General features: G+C 34.6%; 5 protein-coding genes across 6 annotated transcripts in view; 2 read left to right on the plus strand and 3 right to left on the minus strand.

Moving 5' to 3' along the window:
• The window catches only part of Cyt-c1 (Cytochrome c1), a 50,398-nt gene extending 26,004 nt beyond the window's left edge, over positions 1-24,394 (plus strand). Inside the window, exons 2-8 of the mRNA XM_077430523.1 lie at positions 18,655-19,008; positions 19,299-19,349; positions 22,531-22,679; positions 22,747-22,873; positions 22,949-23,066; positions 23,161-23,342; positions 23,416-24,394. Of these exons, the coding sequence (XP_077286649.1) occupies positions 18,934-19,008; positions 19,299-19,349; positions 22,531-22,679; positions 22,747-22,873; positions 22,949-23,066; positions 23,161-23,342; positions 23,416-23,640 (927 nt within the window). The 5' untranslated portion in view covers positions 18,655-18,933 and the 3' untranslated portion in view covers positions 23,641-24,394. The remainder of the gene's footprint in view (positions 1-18,654; positions 19,009-19,298; positions 19,350-22,530; positions 22,680-22,746; positions 22,874-22,948; positions 23,067-23,160; positions 23,343-23,415) is intronic.
• RpL18 (ribosomal protein L18) lies at positions 129-2,463 on the minus strand. The gene is made up of 4 exons (XM_077430525.1): positions 2,390-2,463; positions 2,191-2,277; positions 1,418-1,679; positions 129-1,345 (listed from the first exon to the last, which is right to left on the minus strand). The coding sequence occupies exons 1-4, from the start codon at positions 2,390-2,392 to the stop codon at positions 1,131-1,133; spliced, it is 567 nt and encodes a 188-aa protein (XP_077286651.1). The 5' UTR covers positions 2,393-2,463; the 3' UTR covers positions 129-1,130.
• Positions 4,989-8,184, plus strand: LOC143911574 (15-hydroxyprostaglandin dehydrogenase [NAD(+)]-like). Its single transcript, XM_077430524.1, has 6 exons — positions 4,989-5,402; positions 6,152-6,275; positions 6,368-6,474; positions 6,547-6,720; positions 6,794-6,948; positions 7,030-8,184. Exons 1-6 carry the CDS (start codon positions 5,310-5,312, stop codon positions 7,130-7,132), a joined length of 756 nt encoding a protein of 251 aa, XP_077286650.1. The 5' UTR covers positions 4,989-5,309; the 3' UTR covers positions 7,133-8,184.
• On the minus strand, positions 8,069-16,773 carry tral (LSM14 family protein trailer hitch). 2 transcript variants are annotated; one of them, XM_077430519.1, is made up of 7 exons: positions 16,316-16,752; positions 14,598-14,906; positions 11,175-11,431; positions 10,780-11,091; positions 10,554-10,696; positions 10,218-10,477; positions 8,069-9,971 (listed from the first exon to the last, which is right to left on the minus strand). In XM_077430519.1, the coding sequence occupies exons 1-7, from the start codon at positions 16,434-16,436 to the stop codon at positions 9,964-9,966; spliced, it is 1,410 nt and encodes a 469-aa protein (XP_077286645.1). In that variant the 5' UTR covers positions 16,437-16,752; the 3' UTR covers positions 8,069-9,963. The 2 variants fall into 2 exon arrangements, with proteins under 2 accessions (XP_077286645.1, XP_077286644.1); XM_077430518.1 differs by having other exon boundaries at positions 8,072-9,971; positions 14,514-14,906; positions 16,316-16,773.
• Positions 24,387-27,054, minus strand: Uev1A (Ubiquitin-conjugating enzyme variant 1A). The gene is made up of 4 exons (XM_077430526.1): positions 26,784-27,054; positions 26,533-26,675; positions 25,661-25,786; positions 24,387-25,538 (listed from the first exon to the last, which is right to left on the minus strand). The coding sequence occupies exons 1-4, from the start codon at positions 26,806-26,808 to the stop codon at positions 25,398-25,400; spliced, it is 435 nt and encodes a 144-aa protein (XP_077286652.1). The 5' UTR covers positions 26,809-27,054; the 3' UTR covers positions 24,387-25,397.
• Between the last annotated feature and the right edge of the window lie 540 nt (positions 27,055-27,594).

Raw genomic sequence — 27,594 nt, forward strand, 5'->3', positions numbered from 1 at the left:
ATTTCCTTCATCATATTTAGTAGAAAAGGAGATTTGAGACTGTAATTAACTAAACTTGAACCGAATATTACGAAAATAGCGCAGTCACATGAGGCTCAAGGATCTCATTTTTTTTTTTTTTAATAAAATATTCACATTTCCATTGAATTATTTACTTTTAAAATTGAAATAACATTATAATGTATGTAATGTTAATATGACATAAATGGCAATTAATACAAAATGTTTATAAAAATAATCCTGTTTTTTATTTGTTTTTCTTATAATTTTTTATTTGTAAAGAAAATCATTGCATGAAATACATACATAGAAAATAGAGTAATTTTTTGTGGGGGGGGGGGGGGGGCGCTGGATAATTTTACTGTGGTAAAGGGGGCGATTCTCTCAATATGGTTAAGAAACACTGATGTAAACTATTAGGCATAAGCGTTAGTGTTCTCAATCGTTTATGTATATTTGCTTACCCTAGGTTACATTTTTTTGACTAACACTCTAATAAAAAAGAGCTTGAAATTATTAGCGAAAATGGGAATTATAGCATCGTAATTTCTGTCCGATTTCCCATTTCAAATATTTGACAGCTAAAAGTTTCATGGGACACCTGGTGTGAGTCTATTTGAGGGTACCTTTTGCCTAGCAAATAGATATTTGTATCAATGTACACTAATTGTTAAGAGATAATAGAAAATCACCTTAAATTTGTTACAAAATTTTTAAATAAACCTACTGCTCTAATACACTCGAGTAAAATTATTCGATTTTGAATATATGCGATCAAATTGTAACATGCTGATGACCAAAATCAACCGCATATTGAAAGTTAGCTGCCAAGTTATATTAGAAACGAGCGAAGGCAAATATAGAAGACGCTTGTAGAAATGAATGGCAAGATAAATGTTCGTTAGTCCAGCATGTGAATCTTTTTTGTTTTAAATTTAGTATTACTCGGAAATTTTAATGTTTTACAGCTTTCACCCACCTGATCAACACATGGCAATTTGGCTAGTTTGATATAAAAATAAAAACGACATTTAGAATCCTTAGAATGTTTATTTGAGAACAATAATTTTCAAATTTATATCAGTAGAATAAACATCAGTGTTAAGTATAAAAGAAACACTTGTATCCGTTTACTTCTTGTATCCACAGCTTCGCCTGCGTCCTCTAGCCTTCTCAAACTTACGACCCTTGGAACGAACATAGGGTTTAGAGTGCGATCCAGGTACACCTGGAGCAGCACCGAAGTGCTTAACAGCTTCGCGGGCCTTGCGTCGCCCTTGGATGAGCATCGTCTTACGGCCGGTCGGGGCGCGAAGAGCCAATTGATCGAAAGTCAAAATTTCGCCTAAAAACACATTCAGTTTAGACACGCTAGTCAATATTAAAAAATGTATACACACATATGTAGATCACTCACCACCAGCTTTCAAAATCCTGGCGCGCGCTTTCTCGGTAACGTGGAGAGCGCAAATCGACATCTTTGGAATGTCATAAATCCTGGCGTCATCTGTAACTGTACCAACGATGACAGCGAGAAGCCCATCATGAGTAGGCCGCTTCATGTTACGCACGATTCTGGCGATGGAGATTGGCGGGCGATTGATTCTGCTCATAAACAGACGTTTCAGAATAATTCTGTTGAACTTCGCCCGGGTTCTGCGAGCCAAGAATCTGTAAAGCTGTATACACAGTAACAATTAGTCTTTCTCATATATTATCAGTACAAAAAATTTATAAAGAAAAAAGCTTTGGAGTAATATGTATATGAAATCCATGCATTTGGTGAGGTCTAAATCATAAGTTGACTAACTTCACATTTCACTTATATTTCCTAATTAATTACACTGACTCGAGATACACCAAGTTCAAGGTAAATCAGCTGAGAGCAAAGAAAATAGCACAGTTTAGATCGATTAGTATTAACTTTTCAACAACTTTGCTGACCTTCATGACAAAATATGGTTTTCGGAATAGTTCCAAATCCACGTTTGACTAGTGCTTACTAGTCAAACGTGGTAATACCTACTAGTACTTAAGTACCAAACACCAAGTGTATGCGTGCGTAACGCTATACATTTTAGCCGAAAGAGGTTATGTGCAACTCGGTGTGTTAAATATCGTCAGGACCAACAGAGTGGATGAATGGATGAATGAGGGTGCAGGGAGTGTTCGGCGTGAAGATGGATTTACCTTGACGAGCAGTCTCAGGTAAATATCCTGAGATTTGGGCTCGGTTCGCCGCACCACCCGGTCATACTTGTGGTTGATGTCGATACCCTGAAACGAGAACACAACACTGAGTTAGCAGTCGATGAGCTGGAGACTCCATTTCGCCCCATTTCGAGGGTGATTGGAGCGGATTCGCGCAGATTAGCGCGGACACACTCACCATCTTGACAGTCGCAAGGAAGAGACCGCCACGCTCGACAGCGACCGCCTCTCCGTCCAAATGTACTCTAATGTGACCATGTCTCTGTACACCTCCATTGTGTTTATGTATTATGATAAAAAGCAAATATATTTTTTTGCTTATTTACGCCTCTATTTGAGTTTCAGAGCTAAATTATATTATATTCAAAAGATCTTATATTTCGCTTTTGAATTATGAGTATATTTTTCATTCAAAAATTTTCAGTCGACAAAGTAAAAAAAATTGGTAAACGGACTACTAGTCATATGTGAACTAGTCACAGGACAACCGGTCGCTCTAGATTTGTCACACATGATCACCCGTCACACTAAAACTGGTCACGAGAAAACTGGTCACACCCTAAAACTGGTCACACCCTAAAATCGGTCAACCAGTTTTCTCGTGACCGATTTTAGGGTGTGACCAGTTTTCTCGTGACCAGTTTTAGTGTGACGGGTGATCACGTGTGACCGATCTAGAGCGACCGGTTGTCCTGTAACCGGTTCACATTTGACTAGTAATCACCGAACCAAAAAATTATGGCTGTTCCTGATATTTATTTTAAATTTACAATATACCAGGGACGTCACTGTGGGGGGGGGGCAGGACATACCGGACATGCAGGGGCATACCCCCCCTAAATTTGGCCAGTTCATTTTATGAAATACTATGAATCTTATCAATTATTTATAACCAAAAGTTTAGACCAGTAGAAACTGCAACAAGATTATAATTTCTATCAGACGCTTCATCAAAAATTTTTTTACAAAAAACAACCGCAAAATGGTCAACTTTTACCCCCCCCCCCCTCTCCTGGAAAAAGCTGAAATTACATCCCTGCACATATGTATGTATTCAGCGGTGCTTGGCATAGAGGCGTGAGACCAAAAAGGTACCAAACTAGCTCAACAAATTTTACATTTTGTGAAAAAGAAGTGTAAATATTAAATGGAACGAGATTTGCGTGCCGTCTATATGTTAGAGAGGTTGAATGAGGAAATAAAAACCAAAAAACGCTGTATAATTTGTGGGATGGGCGCGAGAATGAAATTATAATCGACAAGCGAAAGTGTAACAGAACAGATTGAAATGTCTGAAAGTGTAATTGAACAGGATGAAATGTTTTAAAGTGAATTAGACATTTCAACAAATGCAGTGGAGACTACAGACAGATTTTGATAATATAATGGATTGGCTGGAAAAACAGAATAATCAAATTGAAACTATAGTTTGATGTCCTGCGTCAAGCTTTTGCTAAAATGAAAGCCGGATGAAAAGATTTTAGCAAAAATTAAATAAATATACAATTTTGGTAAAAATTTTATTATCATTTTTAAGTTTTTTTTGTTAAAAATGGAATTTTTTTAGAAAAGGTGCCAAAAATTTAACGAAAAATATGACGCGCCGGTCCTGTATGTGTTGTATGATAAACGGATTATTTCGCACATTGTGATAGCACACACGACAATCATTACCATGAAAATCACGAATACGGAATATCTGGAACTCGAATTCTCGAGTATGATAGTTGACGTGGGTAGCTCTCGATTAATAATGGAATTTTTGGGTGACGTGTGCAAAATCGTTTTGTGCGGAATAATCACCGAACCGTTTTGTACCTAGGTAAATAGCAAAAAGTAGCATTTCTTATTCCAATAAAGCACAGCAATGACGTGGTCAGCATTCGGTAATTATAAATTATTGAAAAATTCAGTATAACGTAAAAATATATTCACATGAATAAGCTGGGCTTTCTTTTGAAAAAAGAAAGTGCCGGAACGCACTTATTGTTCTTGCACTTTCAAATTGATCCATATTTTATCCTCTTCATAAGACACCATATTTTATCATTTTTGCAAATTATATAAATATGGACTGTGGTTATGTACGCACTGATATTGTTTCGTCTAATTGCTTTTGAAACATTAAAAATACTGTGAAAAAAGGTGCTGGAACGCCGTTCCGATAGTATCTGAGGGAAAAAGGTCCTGTGTACAAGTACCTTTTTCGTCGATAATATAATTAATCAATTTTTCTCTTTTAAGAGCATTTAGTATTATTTTATTTTAAATAAATATAGATAAGAGATTAAATTGATTGGTCGCGTAGATTTTATAATGAAATCCAATTCAAAGAGTTCAATTGCTTAGGATTTTAAAGCACTTAAAAGCTAGTATTTTTTAATGGATAATAAGAATTATTTTACTGAAAAGTCGTAAAATAATAGACTCGTTTTCATTCTAAGTAGAAATTTTTATTAAATTCAACAGTAGAAAAATACTAGTATCTTAGTTGACTACCTGAATTAAAATAAAATATTAAATCCAATTTCCTGTAAATAAAAATATTACTACCAGTCAAAATTAACTGAATAAAAATATAATGGAGTTCTTTTAAAAAGCTTTCATTTATTTACATTATAATCGAGGCGATCAACAACTGTAGTATTTTCCCTACCTCATAGAAACATGCAATGAAATAACGAATATAGAATTACGTGCATTTGCAAACATGCAATGAAATAACGAATTCTCAGAACATTTCACCCGCATACATATGCATGAGTGCAACAACTTTTGTAGTCATTTTTAGCTCATTACGACGCAAACGAAATAGCATTTTTTATTTGGGTATATTTTTAGGTGTCCCTCGTCGAGTATGGAGGGGTCGATTGTGGGGTGGAAGAACTCCCCCCATGCAGAGGGTGAGAGTTCCGTCTACCTCCACCGAGTAGACAAGGGCGCGGTCGATTCGCCGACTAACCGAGGTTGATTCACTTCCCGGAAATACACAACAATACGCCGATCTCGTGAACGTTACTTTTGAAAAAAATTTCCAGACATTGAGTGTGTTTAGGAAATAATTTCACTAAAGTCTTAACGTTCTTCATTAAAGTGATATGGATTTAAAGGGAAAAGTAGCTCTCGTGACAGGGGGTGCGGCCGGAATTGGATTGAGTTGCTGTGAGGAACTTTTAAAACAAGGAGTCAAGGTAAATCTCTCTTCAATACTAGAAATCGATAAATAAAATATAAATTATCAAACTCTGGCACGTCACAGAGAAATTGGTGATAAATACACACTTACTTACACTTTTTGAACACGATAAATAGTCTGCTGATATATACTTTCAACATTGATTTCCTGCCGAATCTATATAATACATATATAATTCATTTTTCGCCGCAAAATTGAATCATTTGAATGTGTCACACCTACCCTTATTACATTGAAGAAATAACACAATTTTTCAAAATATACGATTTCAAAGATCCCAACTACCTTTTTACTGAAATTTTCTGTAATAAATGACCAAAAAAAAAAAATTCCTAAAATCAAAATTTGAATCAGGTCTTAATTTTCTGTTTTTGAGAATATCTTTTGATTGTAAACTGTGTTTCTTTGATATTGCGATAGTCAAATAATCATTTGTTTTAATGTAGCTTGAAAACCATGAAATAATTAATGGCTTCTTTATAATTACATAAATATGTATACTATGAAGGGCAAATCTTTCAGGATTGTATCATGAAATAGCCAAATAAGTGTCGTTCAAGCAGATGTAAGTTGAAAAAACCTTTTCCAAAATTATCTATCTATACACTTAAAGTTAGAACACCATGAGATAGTATACCAAATTTGTCAGTTCTATATTGAAAATAGCTGACAAACAAATATTTATCTTCTTCTAATTCTACATAGCATATATTATATCTGTATTTTCAACAATATCTTTCTTAGGTGGCTATATGTGACATAGATTCAGACACCGGAGAACAAGTAGCTGACGACTTAGCTGCAAAACATGGAAAGAAGAATGTATTATATTGCCAGTGTGACGTCACAGATTACCTACAATATGAAGGTATAGTATGAGCAGGTTCTCAATAAAAAAATCACTGTGAAAACAAGCTTTATACATATTTTAAAACTGCATGAAACATTTTCACACCACAGAGTCCTTTCAAATGACAGTCAAAGTCTTCGGCGGCTTAGACATCGTCATCAATAATGCAGGCGTAATGAACGATAGATTTTGGGAGTTAGAAGTTGATGTGAACCTGGTAATTTTATATTATTTTTGATCATAGACTATTGAAGTACGCAGATATATTAAGTAATTCTTGAAATTTAAGAATGGTGTGATTCGTGGCACTTTGCTCGCATACCGATTCATGGGCCGCGATCGAGGAGCTCACGGTGGTATCGTAGTCAACGTAGCTGGGACAGCTTGCGTTCGACCTCAAGTCTCAACTCCCATTTACACGGCAACTCAATATGCAATCGTCGGACTAACGAAGTCTTACGGTGTAAGTGTACATTTAAGTGAACGTTTCTTATCAAGTTTCTTAACTAATTCATCTTTTCTTGATGTGACTTTAGGATCCTTACCATGTCGGCTTAACCGGAGTGAAAACGATTGCTCTGTGTCCCTCAATGACTGAAACGAGTTTGGTAAAAGATATTCGAAAACAGCTCATGTCGACAGAGTACGAAGCGGCTTGGCAAAGAGACAACGCCAACTGTAAATTACAATCGTAAGAATATTCCAATTAGACTAAATCAATATAAATAGTATTATTTGAGTTATTGCTGTGAATTATCATGATTTATTGCAGTCCGGCTCACGTAGGCAAATCGCTGGTGGAAGTGTTATCAAAAGCTAAGAGTGGAAGTGTTTGGGTTGTAGAAAATGGCCAGCCGCCGAGAGAACACCATTGATCGCATTGTTTTATACCAGTTTGTGTAAATATATAATTATAATTTACTCGCGTAGCTTTTTTATAATCATTTTTACGATTTCTAAATACACACCAAAAAGAAGAAAAAAAATTGTATTGATGTTTGCTTCTTTGAAATTGTCATTGATGTCAAATAAAATTTTCTAATTACTGCAAAACGAGCAATTCTTTCTACTATGGATATTATATATGTAATAGTGATTGTGCACATAGATTTAAGCAACAGAGTGCATGTAACATGTCTAGTAAATCATATTGATTTAAACACCTACATAAGAGAATTTCAACCATGAAAGCTTATCAATTCCTATAAACTCAAAATATACACTACTTAAGTAATGCATATTTCTCATTCTTTCGAAATGTTGAAAATATATATATATATATATATACCAATAAAATTGAAGAACATACTATACATACGTAGTTTAGAATATATGATTGCTTTTTAGATGTTTCTTCATATATGTACATACAGTGGAGCCTCACCTATCCAGACTAAACGAGGTTCGAGATGAAAAATTCAGATAATCTAGAGCTGTAAAGTTTGAATTTCAGTGTTAAAAAAATCGGAATGATATCCAGATTATCGTTTTAAAGTTGTTCAGGGTAGTTGAGGTTCTGCTGTAGTTATTGTTAAAGCGTTTTCGGCTCAAAATTAAATATGTATATTCTAATTGGTTGATTTATCAGAATGCATTGATTACACCCACTCGTTCTGATAAAAATAAATGTATGTATATTTAATCATGTTGATGGATCGTGTGCTTCAAGTTTTCAAAAAATTTATGAGGCTATCCATATATGTATGTATGTATGTATGTGTGAACCCATAAAGAATGCATAGCATTTTCGTTTCTATGCGCTATCAAATGTAACAAACTGTTGAGCGATAATTTAAAAATAAAAATATAGTGGTTGAGAGGAAATATCATAGATTTATTAGCAAGTTATTATTTTATTTCCAATGAAATTGGGAGTATTTTCATTTATAATTGGTTTACATAAAATAAAGTGAAATTTTTGAGATTTATTTATTTTGTTTTTCAATAATTATTGTGTTTGATCACATTGTAATTTTATTATCACATCATATTTCCCCATGCGTAAGTGAGAGATTGAGAGCAACAATTTGCACTCCAGCTTATTAAAATGTAACAAAAGTTTAAATAACTAAAACTTGATTAAATAAAGATATGTAGAAATATTAAGTTAAAAATACATAAATTTTAAAACTATTTTTATAAATTGGTGGGGAACACCCTAGTTGACAAAAATAAAACTTTACATAACATTTCTTTACTAAGTTTTGATTATGTTTTATACAATGATTTTTGTAATTAATATTCCACTTAAGTCAATGTGAAAATTTTTTGACAAACTATATTATAAGTGACAATTGTAATCAATACATAGTAGAAGTTGACTTATAGTATGTATTGTTTCTTGGTTGTAAAAAAATATTGTAGCTAATTAAATATCTTTTGCAAGATATTTCTTGAAATTTATATTTATTTTAATTGTTAATGTACGATTAACTATTAATGTGTTAACAAAAGTCATCTATAATATATTTAACAAAAAAATAATGTGTTCTATCCATGCAATAATAATTGTCAAAGAAAATTAAATTAAAAAAATCACATTAGAAGCATCCCAATACAGTTTAAAGATGTAAAAAAAAGCCTAGTAACTTTGTTAACACTTTAAGAAAGTAAATAAAATTATAATGGATCTTTTTTCTTTGAATAAACTAAACATGTTTAAAGCAGAAAAAATAACATGAAATTGCTAACACTAAAATATTATTTTAATATAATATTACTGCAATGGGATGCCTTAAAGAGTTATGTGTATAAACTACAATTTTTCCACAAAAATATCTATCCCATTTGCATTATAGAATATTAAAAAAATACACAAAGCTCTTTAAATACTGGCAGTTATACGTATTTAATAAGCAAGAACATATAAAGTAACATAATTTTAATACATATACGAAAAAATGAAAAAGTTTACTCTAATATTTGGAATAAATCAGTAATGTATTATCAATGCAATTGTTTCATTTATGTTTAGTAATCATTCATTTCAAGTAAAATTATCATTTTTATCAGATTTGTGTCTCAGCGGAAGCTTTACAAATAAAATAAAATAAAAAAAAAAACAGTTTAAAAATATTTCATTACCAAATTTTACACAATATCAATTAACGTTCGATGTCTATTCAGCATTTGAACATTTGCTATTTAGTATTTGTTGAACATCAACAAATGTTGTACATATAATATAAATTTCCTTATTATTTTCCAATTATTTTCTTACTTAAAAGTACACGTTAAATAATTTGGATATAATGAAAGATTTTGTACATTAAAAAATTGCCAGTACCCAATGAGTTAACAAGTTAAACAATATAAGGATTCCTCATTCCTCTTAGAATATGACATGATAAGTAGTTTTCTCCTTGTAATAAACAAAAATTGAAAATGAAATCATTATCAACATAATTATATTAATATACTTATTCTAGGGACAAGTGTCCTATAACACAAATGAACTTATTAACTTAAAATATATTTAGTCAGATCATGGGACTAAACAGGCATACCCTCAAAACCATCCATTTGTGTCAACAAATACTTGTGAATTTAAATTTCAGTTCAGATGGACCATGAAATTCCCCCATAATCCTGAAAAATCGGTTGTCATATTCTATTTGATTTTACTAAATATTTTTACACCACATTGAAAAACACAGTACGAGTCATAACCCAGGAGTCACGCACTACCAATCAACTCACATAATAATTATTTTCCTGGAAAGAAAAAACCCATTTAATTTTCAACTCATAAATGAATGCCAAATATATTATTCGAATTTATCAGGTAAATATATTCAAGATTTTTAAATTACATATGTTTGAACTATCATTTATAATTTGCAAAAAGCACTGAGTTATAGAATATCTAATAACTTAAGATTTAATTCTAGATGAATATGGAAAAGTTTCATATCAGAACTCATCAGTAACGGTTAGACGAATTGCTATGATCGAATTTACCAGGCACAGAAATGGGCGTCTGTTGCTGCTGCATTTGATTTTGCCCTTGACGATTCTGGCGAAATTGTTGTGGAGCACGCCCACCTCTATTCCCGCCACGCCACGGTTGTCCTCTCCAACCGGACTGCATTCCTCCTCCACCACCTCCCCAATATCCGCGGCCGCGATATCCACCACGCCGGGCAGTCGCCACACCGAATGTTTCCGAATTTAATTTACGCTCTGTACGCCAATCTCTACGCTGTGAACGACCCTTTGATCTGAAATCATTTCGTTTGACACGTTATTCACTTGTGCCCCGCTACAATCACATTACACTGTCTTACAACAACCAACCTTTCAACAGCTTCACAGGATATGTTATCGAAAAAACTTTTGGTTTTATCATAACAATTCACAGCATCATTTGCATCATCTTCGTGTTCTGGTTCACCAGCACCAGTTTCGTTTCCAGAATCATCTTTTTTTTCAGTCTCAGCCTAGATTACGACACGACAAAGCACCGTTAATAATCGTTCAATTTACAATTACTTAAATATGACGCGAACAGGATTTCATTTACCTCAGGTTTGGGGGTTTCACCATCCGTAATTTTAACTTTAGCAAGTTGAACACGTATTTTATCGAATTCCGTGTTGGCTTGCTCAAAATCGTAATCGTTTTCAAACTTTAAAATATTTTTGGGTCGTCCTGAGACAATTCCCTGTTGGCCTTGAGGTCTTCCGTTAAAACCACCCCGACCTCTACCTCCACGGCCTCCGCGTCCTCCTCTATGCCCCCACACTTGATTTTGACCATGCCTAGAGCCTTGATTATGTTGGTGTTGGTGTTGATGCTGATCTTGCTGACCATGTGATTGGTTTTGATTTAGATTCTGGTTGTGATGAAATAAAAACCCCATGAGTCACATATAAAAGAAATAAAACAAAATTCAAACAAATTAACCGAAAATCGTACCCTGTTTTGAGACCTAGGTCGATTAGGCTGTCTAGAATGGTCTGATTGATTCTGATTGCGGTCATTTTGTTCTTGTTTATTTTGTCGGTGTTGACCGCTACCTATGCCACCCTTTTGTTGTTGCTGTTGTCGCCCGCCTTGTAAATGGTGTGACCCGGCCTGAGTACCCTGTTCTGTAGTGGGGCTCTTTCTCTGGATTCCTGATGACATAGGTGTTTCAGCCCTTGATCCGCCGCCGATCATTTCTAGCATATTACCTAAAAATAGAAAACTAAATCAGTACTAATTCAACGCTATAAATCAACAAACTCCCATATATTACGTAAAATAAAGAAATAATGAATAACAATAAACTTTCAAATACAAGTTTATTTCCTATATAATATAAACATATCAAGCATGCATCTTATTTAAATATACGTTACTTATTCATGTATATAAAAAATAAATACAATATAAAATGGTAAAAAAAAAAATACTGCTGCATACAAGTAATAGACCAAGTTACCATTTCTATGATTCCATTATTTTGCTAATTTTGCGATTTTTGAATAAAATTGTTTTTGAATAAAAAAAAGCATGCAGAGAAATTATTTGGGTAATAATTGAATGTTTGGTTTTTGTTCGATTACTATTTCAGTTCACTACACTTAACATAATTAGTTACGAAGGACTTAAATATGAATATATTAATTTGAAAGTGTGACGAGCAATGACAGGTAATATCACGACACAACATCTATATAAGCAGATATTTTAAAATGTAGATCGAAAATAATATAATATGCTTATTGAGACAACATAAGAAAGGACTCATATGATCAAATAGAACAGACGATTAAGACAAATCAAATTACAAAACATTCACAATATCACCAATTAAATACGGAAAGATAGATATTTTGACTGAAATCTAAGAACAATTTATTGACTTTCATTCAGACAAATGTATTAATGTTTAATATTGAGAAAACAAATAGTAATCCTTTTTATTATACGCACAATAAAATGCATTTTCAAAAAACGTGAAACTAAGATAAATCCTGTAAAAAGTTAAAATTGTTCTCATCATGTTGTCAATGTGTATACCATCACCATCAATATGAATCGGTGCGCTCCATTCTACCGACTTGACATTCCTCGACTTTTCGTCTGTTTGAACAGGAGTTTGTTTGTTTACAAAAATGTTTTTTTTGTATATACATGTATTTAAATATATGAAAACAGCATGATCATTAATAGATTTTTAAGCTATTACCGCTTTTAAAATATTAAAAAAAATTTAACCTTTAAAAATCGATTCATACTATATTTTTTTAAGTTGATGTTTATCGCGTAAAATAATTATTTCAATATGTAAAATATTTTCTTGTTTTTTGTATGTATGAGTCAGTGTATTTTCAGCTGTAATATATACCAACTGACGTTTTAGATCATTCATATCCGAATAAAATTTAGCTAGTAAATTACATCTGTACTAGCGCAAATACACTTTCAACAATATGCGCCAGTTATAATATAACAGTTCGAGTTTTGACAGCTCTGATGTTTTTGCGAATGCTTTAGAATACAACAATGCGTTAACATTCGCTAGGTATTACGAATATAGGTAATGAGTACCGTATTATGATAGCTCTAAGAATGTGTTCAAAACAAAAATGTGACTTTTACTAATCGAGTGACGTCCTCACGAAAACTTAACCTCTTCATTTAACCTGGTGTCAACATATAGTTGAATTGTATTTCCAGTTGTAATATATTTAAACCAGTTGGAATGTAATTCGCCGGGGACGCGACAATTGGTTCAAGTCCAAAAGGTTCAACGACAAAATGTACCCGAAAATTAGTGCACTGACAAAATGTCCACGGAAATATTGTTCAAGCGACAAAATGTTCAAAAATCCTAAATTTTCCCATATTAATGGAAAAAGTAGCTTTTTATTGTATAATATGTTATGTATATGGTACTTTTTATCGTATAGATCGCGGATGTTATTAAATTAAAAAGTACCATATACATAACATATAATACAATAAAAAGTTACTGTTTCCATTAAAATAGGAAAATTTAGGATTTTTGAATATTTTGTCGCTTGAACATTATTTCCGTAGACATTTTGTCGCGGGTACATTTTGTCAGTGCACTAATTTTTGGGTACATTTTGTCGTTGAACCAATTGTCGTGTAACCTAATTCGCCATATGACTCAACTAATGTGGGTTAGACGGAATAAATTCCAACTGGTCAAAATACAAAACAACTGAAAATACACTTCAATTATAACGGTAGTTGGTACCAGGTTAGATGGAATATATTCCAACTAGACAAAATATATTAAAACTGGAAGATACACTTTAATTGTAACATATATATATATACAAACTAAACGACGAGATACACCGAAAAAGGCAGAGGAAACAAGTCTCGAGAAATTTCAAGTCAATGGAGTAGACCCAATGTGTATATCAGACACCAACATAGATTTATTTATCTTTTGCAATGAGTATGGAAAAATGATATTTCAATATAGTAAATGAGCGTTGAATATGTTTATTATAAAATAGGGTTGTAATCGTTGTAGATTTACTTATGCAATTGAAGCCTACAAAATCACTCATAAATATTCCAAAAACTACCAATTTTTTTTTTTAATTATCCTGCTGACAAATATTATACGCCAAAATGGAAAATTTGATGATAAATGTTCATCTATCTATACATTTTAATATTCAGTTATTAAATTTGGATACAGTTTATGTGGACTTAACTGTTAGAAATATATTGAAAAAAAAACCAGCGACAAAAATATGATTTTAAATGATACAAGCTAGAAAAAAGCAGCAATGAGTCTTTTTATTAAAAAAAAAATTCAGAGACTATATTTTGAAATGGAACGTATGTTAAAAGCTTAACATACCAAGAATATCTTTTCATAAAGGTACAATTTTATTCACAATTATTGGGAATATGAACTCGAACGTTGTCATTGAAAACATTTTTTCTTTGTTTGTCGACTCTCATAATGCTCGTAATGATCCGAGTGTCACAATACAACAGTTACAAATTCGAAACAATCTTACCCTCCTCGAGTACAATTATTACAATCGTCCAACATATTATACATGCAAATCTAAAAAAAGAGAACATCGAAGAACGAGCATATAATTCGAGTTCATGCAAACATATACACATGTACGAGCAAAAATAAAGTGAGAATGTGGTGTTTCATTATTAACAAATCGCAATAAAAACGTCTTCTCAATGGTTTTCGAAGCAAGCAATGTAAGCAGGCAGATATAGTGATGCAGCATTTCACATATTAAACGACATTCGGAGGACCTTGGTCTTTCACTTGTCCGGTCTGTTGCGGCGGCAACATCTGTGGAGGAGGGAGGTCAACGGGGGGCTGCTGAGACAACTCACTGGGCTGCTTGGCGAGCGGTCCCGGCCGTAACGCCGGGGGTATCCCCATGGGGTGGTACTGGGGATACTGCGTCGGTCCCACCACCGGATGGTTGAACTGAGGCTGCTGGTACGGGGCCCCGCCAATGGGGCCCAACGTCGGTGGCACCGAAAGCTGCATGATGGCCGGGTCGTTGGGTAAGGACGAAACATTGTTCAACACTCGAATATCCTTTATGTCCGAGCCTCGAAACAGGATGTAGTCGTACACTTGGTTCTGTGGCGCCACCGGATATTGCGTCTCTCTATCCTCCGTGCCGAATGAGCGCACTGAAAAAATACACAAACAATCATTAAAAAAGAGTCATCGCAGATCGTTTTCAGCCAGCAGGATGGCTCAGTGGTAACGTGTACGTTTAGCACCAAGTGATTATCGGGTTCAATCCCGCTATACTGTTAGTTAAACTTGGATATTGTAGATTATCAATCGTTTGCCATTGTTGAAATGGTTCCTCAAAAAATCATTCTACCTGCTGTCATAAATCTTCTGTATTTAATGTAAAAATTAATTAAAAATCTAAAATCATTCAATTAATTACAATTAAAATTATTCTACCTGCTGTCATAAATCTTCTGTATTTAATGTAAAAATTATTTACAAATCGAAAATTTATAGATATATCAATGGATTAATTTCGTGTTATTCAGCTTTTCGAAATACAGTGATTTATGTAATAAAAATGCTGCAATGTTTGTAATTAATTGTTCAGGAAGGCGCATTGGGGTTTTCTTTTCAAGCCTTCCTAGTATATATCTATGTAATTGTAAATAGGTTTTTGAGTTATTTTTCCTATTATGCCGTACATTAACATTAGAATAATATAATACTATGATTACTAACCATATTAAATTAAATTGTAAAATAGAAAACGATCAGTAGATCGGTAGCTATTAAAATAGATATAAGCTGTATTGTGAACATAATTTCGTAATAATAAAAAGCATTTAAAAATCAAATCAAAAATATATCTATGTAAAAATAAAATATTGAATTGGAACAAATATTGCACATTTTTTGTTGTTGTAAATTTGCATTGCAAATTCATGGGAACGATTTGCAACAATACTAACGACGCGTAAAAAGTATTCATACCTACTAAGCGTGTGGTTTCGTATATATAAAAAAAATTATTTAAACGGGATATATATATATATATATGTTTTTTTTTTATATTAGAAGGAATAATATGTAAAGGTGAAATTTATAAATACAAAGCAACTTTTGTTACCGTTCAAAAGAAAATGTTACCTCTATGGAGAGAGAGTATAGTAACGGTAAATTAGAGCACACATTCGAATCCTCAATTATACATTTGTGCAATCGTGTCGAATATTGAATTTTATATACGAGTCGAGTGGATTTAGGGGTGAAAGGAAGGAGTGGCGCATATTGTTGGACAATATGCACAACTTGTTGCATTCACATTCCCATATTGGACAATGACGTCTTGTGGGGAAAAGCAAACAATGCACTGACAATGAGTTATGTCACTGACAATGAGGAGCAACCACAAAAGTTTCGACGCAATTTGGAAAGTGATGCGCAGAAGCGTTCGTTCGGCCAACAGTTGTCAAGTTGGAAACGAAAGCGAAATGGCGCGAGAAAAGGGGGGTGGGGTGGGGCGGGGTGAGGTGTTGTGTTGGAGTGTTGGTGTTGGTGTTGGTGTTGGGAAAGTTACCGCTGGCCAGGGCGATGGTGCACTCCTGAGGGTCGACGGTGAAGAGGCGGCCCTCGTAGCGGATGTCGGCTTTGGAGATGAGCGAGATCTTGGAGCCCAGCTCGGGCATTCCGGCCGCCATGGCTGCTGCGGGCGGGGGGGGGCGAGGGGGGGGCGAAAGCGGGCGTCCAGACGGTCACACGACAGCGATAGCGACTGCAGCTGGCGAGCGGCGGGCGGCTAGTGGCGAGTGACGAATGACGAATGACGATAGCCGCGGCCGAAGCGGCGGATGTGGCGGGGGCGGGGGCGGGGGTGGGGGCGCCCGATGCGACCAGACGAGGCTGATTCCTTCGGATTACTGTGGCGGTGGCGGTGGCGGGGGACGCGGGACGAAGCCGCTGCCGGCCGCCGCCGACACTGCCGCCCAAACTGACTCTATACGCGCCCTAACCCTCCAGTTCGCGGCCATCGCCCGCGCCCCGCACCCTACTTTCGCTTTATAGCTTTTTCGTAAATAAACTTCCACGCCGATTCGCCCGCAAATAATTGCCTCCTGTAGGTTCTTCCGCGGCTTCGCAATGAAATACGACTCTGTACGGGACTCGATAGGGTGAACTTAAAGCGGTGCGAAAGTTCACTCGTCTGCTAAAGTGAGCGCTATGAACTATTCTAAAACTAAAACTTCGACTAATCTTTGATTGAAAATCTCAAATGCACACTAAAAGTTAATTTGCCACGCTGACATATTTATGTTAAATTTACGCACATACAATATCCATACATATGTCCGTTTAAATATTTTTCCATTTCACACGGTTCACCGATTCTTTTGTATCTATGCGCTTTACACACATAAGTAATCTGCTAATTCTTTGATAATATTTTGTGGCGGCTCGCTTATACGACATGGTCGAGTTTGGTTGCCTTCCTGCGAGTGGGAATCAACTCGGCTGGGTTCGGAGAACCACTACTCACTCTGCCTTTAGCTGTCATATAATAAACACGTGCATTAACATGCCAGTCGTCTCATTCGTTCATCCCCCATAATTAAAAAAAAAATTAAGTCTCAGCAGTGGAACTCCAAATTCCCTTTCTCTCGCAAATAAATTCAATCTAAATTTATTTAGATTGAAAAATTGGACAATCACACAATACCGCATATAGCGCAGACAAAAAAAATATTCTAATATTCTCGTATACAATTGTATACAACGCACATTCTACATACAACGCGTATTCGTATCTCGTATACAACGCACATTCTACATTGTGCAAGTTGTGCAATTTATAACCATTTACAATCATCATTTATAGCCATTCACAATCATCATTTATAGCCATTCACAATCATTGTTTACAGCCATTTACTATTTATTGCTGGATGAAGGTTTCTCCAACACGCTTACATTTATCTCTGTTTTGCGCAATTCTCATACATTTTTCTAATTTTATCCACCTGTCTTCTTTGCGGCCTTCCCTTCAACCTTTTATATTCTCTCGGGTACCATCCTAACACTTCTTTTCTTTTAAATACAGAACCCACCCATTGCCTGATCAATCTCTTCAATCTCTTTACTATAGGTATATAAACAATCCTCGTCATACTTTTTACCAACACAACTCTCCTGTTTACTTGACATCTCATCTATTTCTCTTCGCTATGCTATTCAGAGCTACGTACTTTTTGAGTATATTGGACTTTATTTAACATTTTGATATTCAATATTCAAGTTTCAAAAATTGTAAATATACGTATGCGTATGTATTTGTTTAAAAATGCACCTCTCCCCCTGGGTCCCAATCTCCTCTATAATGTAAAAATGGTGTACAATAAGATTAATTCTTAGTTTTCTTACTATTAATTAAATTCACACGCATAAGCCATACTTGCTATTTTTTGGCTTTTTAAATTAAACGAGGTCACTGAATGTTTTTTTCGTAAGTTTACACCAATAAAGTAAATCATTAATTACAAACTTCAAAACTTCACCCAATATCATAACTAGACACTGGATAGTCACAGTGCTTTTTCTAAGAATCGGGGCGGTTTAATTCTATTTACAAAGCTAGAGTCCAAAAAAAAAAACGTTCGGCGAACCTTTAACAATGCAATGAACAATACACAGCACCCTCTGGGTCCGTTTTTTTCAAGACGGCACCTTGGTTATCCGGTCCTTAATCATAAAATTTCTTGCGCTCATTTTATTTTATAACCGGCAAGCTCGATCGAGCCGATTCTAACACAACTCTGCCAACACCGTGTGATTTTGATGAAGTACGTACATACGTATACCAATAAACATTTGATTAAAAAAAGCTCATTTTAAATAATCGATTTTAATTGTTTCTATGAATAGATCATTTTCAAAACCTCTCTACCCACCATTTTCAATCTACCGAAACTGAAATAAATATAAATGATCGCTCAATTTCGCATTCGCCTAGTTCTAAAAACTTGTACCGAAAGCGAACGAATTTTCAGAACATGCAGACGAAATTGAATTGGTAATTCAAAAATCCTAAAAGGAGTATTCGTATGCGTATGTACTGTCAAAGGGAGATAAAGCAAAGCGAAAAGCGAAGAGCGAGGAGCGGGGGTGGGGAGTGGGGGTGCAGGTGGCAGTCTGGTGAGCAAGATGGCGGCGCTGGCCGGTCGCATGTGTGGAGCTGCCCTGCTCAGGGGTTCGCAGCCGATCCTCGCGCCGAAGCAGGTCAGCAGGATCACTCGCCTCGGACCCCTCTCCACTCTCCCGACCTTCAGATCACCCGAGTGCCTTTTTTCCACTTTCCGCCCCTTCCACCTTTCCCTTTCCCTGCCCCCGCCCCTGTCCTTCGTCCCCATAGACTTGAGTGCAGGAAACTTGGAGACGGCCTCACCCACCTCCCAAAATTGTCAGAGGGGCGTATTCCCTTCGATTAGTCTTCGCGAAGACCCCACCCCCCTCTCTCAGCTGTGCGTTATGTAATGTGCTTACCTAATGTAATGTACTTTGTGTTTCAGGTGCGGTTGCTGGGGACTACGGCCGGTGGTCTCTCTCGCAATCAGAAATATGTGAGTACTTCTTCAACCCCGCCCCGCTCCTCCCCCCTCTGCTCGTCTCATTCATGGTTCGTCTTCCATGTAAACATTCATAACCTCAAATGTCATATTGTTCACTGACAGTAACGTCTGATGATCTATGATGAAACTGATACATTCGATCTATATCGGCCTTATACTTGTAAAGATTTTAAAATTTAGTGAAATTACTAAATTGATTAACAATGATTAATCAAATGCTGCATAAAATAATTCGTTTTTATAGATCTTATTTTTCTAATCTTTCAGGGGGAGTGCTAGTCAAAAATCGTTAACCTTAAAATATGTATGTGTGAAAATTCCATATGAAATGTGTCGAATGTCCCCATTTAATATTTTAATTGCTTCTACAGGTTTGATCGTTTCAAGTGGTAAAAATTGTTAACTTACCTTACATAGTAGAAATTTATCGATTTTCATTCTTCAGTTTAACATGTTAGATAATCCGTTTCAAAATCTGTTTAGGTAATCATATTCACAAAATTGAAATATTTCAAAGGCCATCAATTATTCTACAACATGTGTGCTTTCAATGTACATAATTTACAGAATAGAATTTTGTTACACTAAATTAGTTTTAAAGCATAAATATTTCTGCTTTCAAATGACTGCTACATGTTTCAGAGAATAAATAATCCTACTTGAAAAATAGTATAAAGCCTCGATTATAAATGGTCTGGATAATGGAGAGAAGAAAATATCGCTTTTTTTTCTTTCAGCTCTTCATTTCATGATTTTTTCGAACTTGTTCTTCGGACAAATCACATCCTTAAAACGAAAATTTTATAGCTCCACAATTGGGTTAATGCAGTTTTTTTACTACATTCGTATGCTATCCAACCATATTAGCAACCTTTCAAAATAACATCTCATTTTCTTATACAATATACTATAGCAGTGGTTCTTAACCTGGTTCGATCGAACCCCAGGGGCTCGGTGAGTCAGTCTCAGGGGTTCGGCGGAAGTCAAGACACACCCGAATCATATGATTCGGGTGCCAATTAAGAAGGGTTCGGTGAATGCGCATATGAAACTGGTGGGGTTCAGTACCTCCAACAAGGTTAAGAACCACTGCTAAAGTTATAAGTTTTTACCAGAATTGACTGACTTTGTCTCCGACTTACTTTTATGATTCGATTCCGACTCCAACTTGAACGATTTTAGTAAGATTGACTTTTCTTGCCAACGTATAAAATTGCTAGGAATAAAAATAATAGCGATCAAAAAATTATGAAATGTAAAAAATTAAAGGAATAAAAAAAGTCATTAAACATTAACATGTAGCCCAATTAATTGAAATATTGGCAATATAATAGATATAAATAAAAATTAAGTAAATTAATAGTGTGTATATATATGTATGTATGAATTTCATACATAAATAAATCAATGAAAATAAAAAAGTATTGATTTTTTAAATGCTTTTTATTATTATTAAATTATGTTCACAGCGCATCTTATATCTATTTTAATAGCTACTGATCTACTGATCATTTTCTATTTTATTTTATTTTTGTTAGTAATTTAAGTATTATATTATTCTAATTTTAATGTACAGCATAATAGGGAAAAGAGCTCAAAAACCTCTAAAAAAGTATGAGACTGAGGAAACAATCGGTTTTGGCTACAAAACATCAAAATACCTGCAATTCAATCTTCAATGTGATTTAAAATCATGATTTTTATAAAATAAGAACCCAAACTTTTTTTGACTGGTGATCGTAAGTGACATTAAGAAGAGGTTTAAAAGAGGTTTTAAAAAAATTATTAAATTTATTAGTAAATTTACTTCAGTACAATTAGAAACTAGTTGACACATACCGTAATACTATTAATTAAAGAAAAAAAATTCGATATTGAAATTCGATATACAGACACATTCACACATACCGGCGGCATTTTGAAATATTAATAGCTATGACAGCATTTTCATTATGGAAACTTGCACAAGACAAAAGTTCTACTTCCAGTTATCGGATTTTGTTCGAATTTTTTTATTACTTTAAATCACTATCAGTATTATACGCATTAAATATCAAGAAAATAAAAATAATTTAAAAGGTCAAAATAAAATAATGAAATCTTGTTTTTAAATAAAAAACTACTTCCGGTTTACGAATTCTGACCAAAACCTTATCGGCTCTAAGTTAGTGCATAGAGAATAGAAATATAAAGTTTCAGATTGATACGTTCAGGGGTGTTGAAGTTGAACTGCCACTTCCGGTTGATGGATGCTTACCAAATTTTATACATAACTTGGTATTAAGCTTAAACTTGTAGATATGAAATTTCAGTTCAATAAACCAAAAGGTTTCTGAGAAAAAAAAAGTACTACTTCCGGTTCAGATAAAAATATTAGGTTATAAAATTTATAATTTCTATTACATGTAAAAAAATTTTATTGAATTCAAAAACTTAAATAATCGTAAGTGAAACGTAAAGGAGGTTTGGAAAAAAAGAGGACAAAAATTTATCTCGTGTCGATAAGAATTTCAGTAACCAATACTAAGTTTCAGTTCGATAGGACTAACGGTGTTCAAAAAATCCCCAAAATACACATTTATGCAGCCCTCCTAGCTCATGGCATTATTCAACAATTAGTTTTAGCGAAGCTATCACCTTTGCGCCTTAAAGATGCGATATCTTCAGCGGCGTATCTTACAACGACGTATTTTATTAATTACATTGGATGGGAAACAAATACGTGTACACTAAAACGGTATTAGTGACCAACACTTCTAAAAATCGCGCATATTGGGACATTGATGGAGATTTTATTCAATTGATGTAAAAAATCTGGCCACTTTTACCAATGCGAATCGTGAGATAAATACATTGGATACTTCATCATATGTTATGCAACAAATTTTTCAAAAATTATTTGTTTTTTTCAATCTGGATAATCGAGGTTTTACTTTATATAAAATAGAGTGAAAATATACATTATTTATAAATGTTCTCCCACCATTAGAAAAAACTTCAAAAAGCTAAAAATAAACTGACTTGTAGATATATTATAGATAGATCGATAAAGATTTTATACAATTGGAAGTATAATTCCAATTATATTTTTGCTTCTATGATTATTATTTACAAGTTATGTGTGTACATGCCGTAATGAATTGAATTTGAAGAAATATTCTTTGTGTTACAGCTGTTAACCACCTTAGGTGCCATCGGTGGTGGAGTTGGCACATTGATTTTTGCGTTAGAGCAATCTGTGTCGGCATCCGGCACTGAAGTGCACCCACCGCATTACAATTGGAGTCACAATGGACTTATATCTTCCTTTGATCATGCTAGGTAATTATATTTTTTCAATAGCATGTATATATATACTTTTTGTTTTACTAAAACACATTTTTTTTAGTATTCGTCGTGGTTATGAAGTATACAAGCAAGTATGTGCCGCCTGCCATTCACTGCAGTACATGGCCTATCGTAATTTAGTTGGAATTTCGCACACTGAAGCTGAAGCTAAAGTCGAAGCAGCTGAGGTAGAGACGAGAGACAAAAATTAGAATATCAATTTTTTTTTTTTTATATTTATATATGTATTTGCATCGTTACAGGTGATGGTTCGTGACGGTCCAGATGAAGTTGGTAACTATTTCATGAGACCTGGAAAGTTGTCTGACTATTTCCAATCACCATACCCCAACGAAGAAGCTGCCCGTGCTGCGAATAATGGCAAATATAATTTTAATTATTGGTTTACATTAAAATATTGTGCAAGTTCACTCAGAATTGATTTCTTCAATAATCCTTTATTTATTTATTATAGGAGCATATCCACCAGATCTCTCATACATCGTTTCGGCTAGAAAAGGTGGCGAAGATTACATATTCTCTTTGCTAACTGGATATGCAGAAGCTCCAGCTGGAATATTTTTGAAGGAGGGACAATATTTCAATCCGTATTTCCCAGGCGGTGCAATTTCCATGGCCCAGGCTCTCTATAATGAGGTAGGTTATTGATTTTCAACTGCATATCAGTTCACTTTTATCGAATTAAATTGCATTTGTTGATGAATTTTAGGCTATGGAATATACGGATGGCACACCCCCGACAGCAAGTCAACTGGCTAAGGATGTAAGCACATTCCTGAGATGGACATCTGAACCTGAGCATGATGACCGTAAACGGATGTTGATTAAAGCTGTCGGTTATGGCGTCATCGCTATATCAATTTCATACTACATGTACCGATTCAGGTGGACAACCATGAAATCTAGAAAACTTGCGTTCAAACCAAAATCATAAAGTGTGAATATTATTGCAAGATCACATACATGTGTAGTGTGACTGTTTGTTTTTATTTTAAAAACTAGTAGTCACTTATTTGGTATTAAGGTGTTCAACATCATGTTTATGCCTATTCCGTTCTTAGGTAACAATTTATTATTTTCTTCTGAAAGTAAGCTAAACACTTCTTACAGTTTAATATCAAACAGCCGATTTAATAATTTGCAGTCATTTAAGAGAAAATTTTTTGAGAAATGTACATATTCAGTATGTATGCGTATGTAATTTTACATCCATTCTTGTCAGCTGTCATACATCTAAGAATGCGCTTGGCTTATCAGAATTAAATAACGTTAATAATTTATTGTATCGTACAATTAAATAAATTTTAAAACCAAAACGACTTTTCTTTGTAAAATGTGTAAAACGAAATAAACATTTCCTGCTCGTTTAGTATGAAATCTTGCCGATAAAAGCCATCACTGCAAATGAACTTTATTAATAATATATAAGATTTCATTCCAACTGTTAACAAGAACTCAAAAGTTTTGATTGGATTGCAATTTTTTTCAAACCAGGTAGTATGTTGTACATTCTGGCTATGGTTTCTTCATTCTGATAATATATATTTGTAGATTTACTCTTTGAGACGCTTGAGCAGCGTGATCTTGAATATTTTTTTACTAGATACATGTTTTGAAAACTTTTATTTACATCTATAAGTGAGATATTTTAATAGCTAGGGATAAAAATAAAACAATTTGTAAATTTTTGATTATATATATATATTTAAAGTTAAATTAAACCTTAATTAGTCACATCATAACGCTGATTAATCAACGCCACAAGTGATATACAAAAAGGTTTGAATTGAATTTATGCATTGTAAGCACATATTATAATGATGGCGTTTACCAAATTTTACAACTGATAGATGTACGAATTTAGAATCATAGTAGCTAACGGCAACAAAATTAAGACTTCCACATATGAAAATAGAAGTGCGTCTATTTTATTGTATCTACTGAATGAAAGCGTACCATAATCACATAAAATCTTTTTTTTAATTGTCGAAATCTTTGTTCGTATCCGGCTAAAATAAGTTGGTGGGCACATTTTTGTCGACATGTAAATGGAATTTTATTTTGTTATATTTAAAGATAAGTATGAAGGCTTTCATTCAGATAGCAGCTAATACATAAAATTTTAATAATCATTAAATATATTTTTATTACATTTTAATTAAGATATTGTAAAAATCGAGCATCATAACTGTTTGATTTCAAATTAATGTAACAAGTGGTTCAGAAAGTAAAAAAATAAATAATGTTTAGAAAACTCTTGTCTAAAATTACATTAGTTGACAAATAACAGATGAAATTTTGGGGTAAAAATAAAATTATTGCAGCACCCAAACCATTTTATGATGGTTGTTGTGATTATTTTACGCATTCAATTCGCTCACTTCTATTATCAGTGTGAGGGTGCAGTTCATCAAATGAATGGAAAAAGAGTTTTAAATAACTGAAATATACAAAAAATAAAACCTCTGTCAACTAATTTGTAAGCCTAAGCAAACACGAGATGATGCACTTGCGTTGGTTACTTTAAATGCATATAAGGTCTTATATTAGGCAAATTTATATGAAAAACTGAAAATACGAAATAACTTTAAATTAATTTCACAAACAAATGTATAAGTAATTGATGTAAAAAAATTATTATATAATCGGAAAAACATGACAAATGGGCTAAAGGCTTGGTTACTGCCCATGCTAAAATGTGCTGCCTTCAGGTGGCTGAGATAGTTTCATATTATCTTTGAGAGTCATTATGCGTCTTAACTCTTGTAGAACAGTTTTAATAGTATAATCTCTTTGCCACCTCGCTAATATAGGAACCTGTCGTTGATCAACCTGAAACAATTGATTAATAAATATTATATAATACTTAAAACTGTCGAGAATTGAAGTAAAATCATAATTATTAAATAAAATACTATATAAAATGTGTCGAGTTAAAAGAAGATAAAACAAACCGTTCCATTTGAACTGTTGATGCAATTAATATTGATCCTAGAGAGAAATTTAGCTGATGGGGCATCATCTGGATATCTTGCACCGCATTCTATTTTTAATGAATACATCCTATTTTCATATGGAGTCTGAAAATCACAAAAATTCGTTTATATAAATTATGCACAGATACAATCCGGGAGAAAAATGTCAGGTTTTCACATAGCATATTACATCGTTATCTCGAATACATATTATGCATATTATAATACTCATGGAACATACACACACATACGATAACCAAGCACATAAACATATTTTATAATAAAATGATTAGTCTCTTTGACATTGTATGAAAAGATCCCACATGAACTCAGAAATTTTAACGAATTTAAGAATTTTTTTCCATAATTGTACAATTATCGAGTGCAATTATTTATGATGAAATACTACTGTCTTCTAATGCTAAATTTGATTTAAAGCCCACACAAAAGAAAGCACCGCAGGCGAAATTTTTAATTAAATATTAAAATATTCCATGTATAATCCTATCGATTCACCTATGTATCTATATTGCTCACCGTGATTTTTCTGGGAAACGTGCCAAGTTAACGGGGAAGTGTAGTTGCCCAGAAAATAGGATGATCAAATAGAAATTTTCCCAATACAAACTGAGTTATCACCCAGAGTGATTTCTTTAGATAGAAAATTATTTGAGATATGGAATATTGCGACTTGATAAATTACAGTTTGCCCGCAGCGAATAGGTTAGGAAAGTGTTCAGGCCAAGATGTATAGGTTGTCTACATAAGTGAAATTCAAAAGCGGTGGGGGTACAATGGAGGGTTATATTCGTGAAATCGAAGGTCACGTGGATAGGGAGGCGGAAGTTTACCCTGGGCGGTCCGATGATCATGCCGGTCCAGTGCGTGAGCGTCATGTCGTCGTCGTTCTCGAGCCCCCACGAGATTGTGCCGTCGCCTACGCCCTTCTGTCCTTGCTCGAGCTCCTCCAGCAGCCGGAAGTTGCGAGGAACCACTGCGGAGAAAGAGGAGAGGGCATTGAATCGGTGTCGATACGATACGATACGACACGGAACCGCAACCGCAATCGAATGACGGCAGGCAGGTAGATCGATTTACTCACCCACACCAGAGGACGGCACCGCCATGTCTGGATGATAGTCGATGGCAGGTTGCGATAGTCCTTTGACAGATCTGTCTGGTCTCCGGCACCACCAAGAGTCGGATCTCGCGCTCACTCTTCACTCCTCACTCCTCACTCGTCGCTCTCTCTCAGCCGCACTCGCCGCAGACCGCAGACCGCACTCGCACTCGCACTCGTCACTCGTCACCCGTCGCTCTTCACCCGCCACCGCGCCGGCACCCAACACCCGTCACCTCAATAGCACGTCTTCATCTTATTTCGAATGTTTTTTTAGAACTACCAAGTGCTAAGACCATTACGCAAGCGGTAACGATGGGTGCCCGCTATTTCTATTAAATACTTGTGATATTATCAACCACAAGTTCTTCTTTTTCGAACTCGTTTTGAAAATATTTTATTTTTAACTAATAGGCCGACTAGCGATGAATGCCGCCGTGACAAATATATTTTCCCACCATAGAAGAAGAATGTGTAGGAATATAGTACAACTTGTGCTAATACATCAAAACCGGCGATCTCATCATCGGTCCTGTCCAAAACCGCATAACTCAAGGGAAACGACCCTTCGACCATTCCAGAAAAAAAGTTTATAGGGAGGTTGAAGGTTTTGGACCATTTCCCAGCCTATGGAATTTCAGTTGAATTTTGAAGAGGATCTTTATTACTCGATTAATACAGGTGTATTTGTATGTACAGCGAAGTAGGTAAAGGATTCACTGGAACGAGCTAGGTCGAGTTCCTGAAGCTCACTGGCATCTGGGGACGATGCACTGGTTTATAAAGGTGTTGC

This window comes from Arctopsyche grandis, chromosome 5 (genome assembly GCF_051622035.1).
Source record: "Arctopsyche grandis isolate Sample6627 chromosome 5, ASM5162203v2, whole genome shotgun sequence".
NCBI lineage: Eukaryota > Metazoa > Arthropoda > Insecta > Trichoptera > Hydropsychidae > Arctopsyche > Arctopsyche grandis.

What these genes read in the sequence shown, in the direction of transcription:
- tral (XM_077430518.1), bottom strand. Translation starts at nt 16,436, where the DNA reads ATGGCGGCCGGAATGCCCGAGCTGGGCTCCAAGATCTCGCTCATCTCC. An exon ending in GTGAAACCCCCAAACCTGAG is followed by an intron (nt 10,697 to 10,779) that starts GTAAATGAAATC and finishes GTCGTAATCTAG; the next exon opens with GCTGAGACTGAAAAAAAAGA. An exon ending in TCCTGTGAAGCTGTTGAAAG is followed by an intron (nt 10,478 to 10,553) that starts GTTGGTTGTTGT and finishes AAATGATTTCAG; the next exon opens with ATCAAAGGGTCGTTCACAGC.
- RpL18 (XM_077430525.1), bottom strand. An exon ending in ACCTGAGACTGCTCGTCAAG is followed by an intron (nt 1,680 to 2,190) that starts GTAAATCCATCT and finishes CTGTGTATACAG; the next exon opens with CTTTACAGATTCTTGGCTCG. An exon ending in CAGGATTTTGAAAGCTGGTG is followed by an intron (nt 1,346 to 1,417) that starts GTGAGTGATCTA and finishes ATGTGTTTTTAG; the next exon opens with GCGAAATTTTGACTTTCGAT.
- LOC143911574 (XM_077430524.1), top strand. Translation starts at nt 5,310, where the DNA reads ATGGATTTAAAGGGAAAAGTAGCTCTCGTGACAGGGGGTGCGGCCGGA. An exon ending in AGATTACCTACAATATGAAG is followed by an intron (nt 6,276 to 6,367) that starts GTATAGTATGAG and finishes TTCACACCACAG; the next exon opens with AGTCCTTTCAAATGACAGTC. An exon ending in GCCAACTGTAAATTACAATC is followed by an intron (nt 6,949 to 7,029) that starts GTAAGAATATTC and finishes GATTTATTGCAG; the next exon opens with TCCGGCTCACGTAGGCAAAT.
- Uev1A (XM_077430526.1), bottom strand. Translation starts at nt 26,808, where the DNA reads ATGGCGGTGCCGTCCTCTGGTGTGG. An exon ending in GGTGCCGTCCTCTGGTGTGG is followed by an intron (nt 26,676 to 26,783) that starts GTGAGTAAATCG and finishes CTTTCTCCGCAG; the next exon opens with TGGTTCCTCGCAACTTCCGG. An exon ending in TCAACAGTTCAAATGGAACG is followed by an intron (nt 25,539 to 25,660) that starts GTTTGTTTTATC and finishes CAATTGTTTCAG; the next exon opens with GTTGATCAACGACAGGTTCC.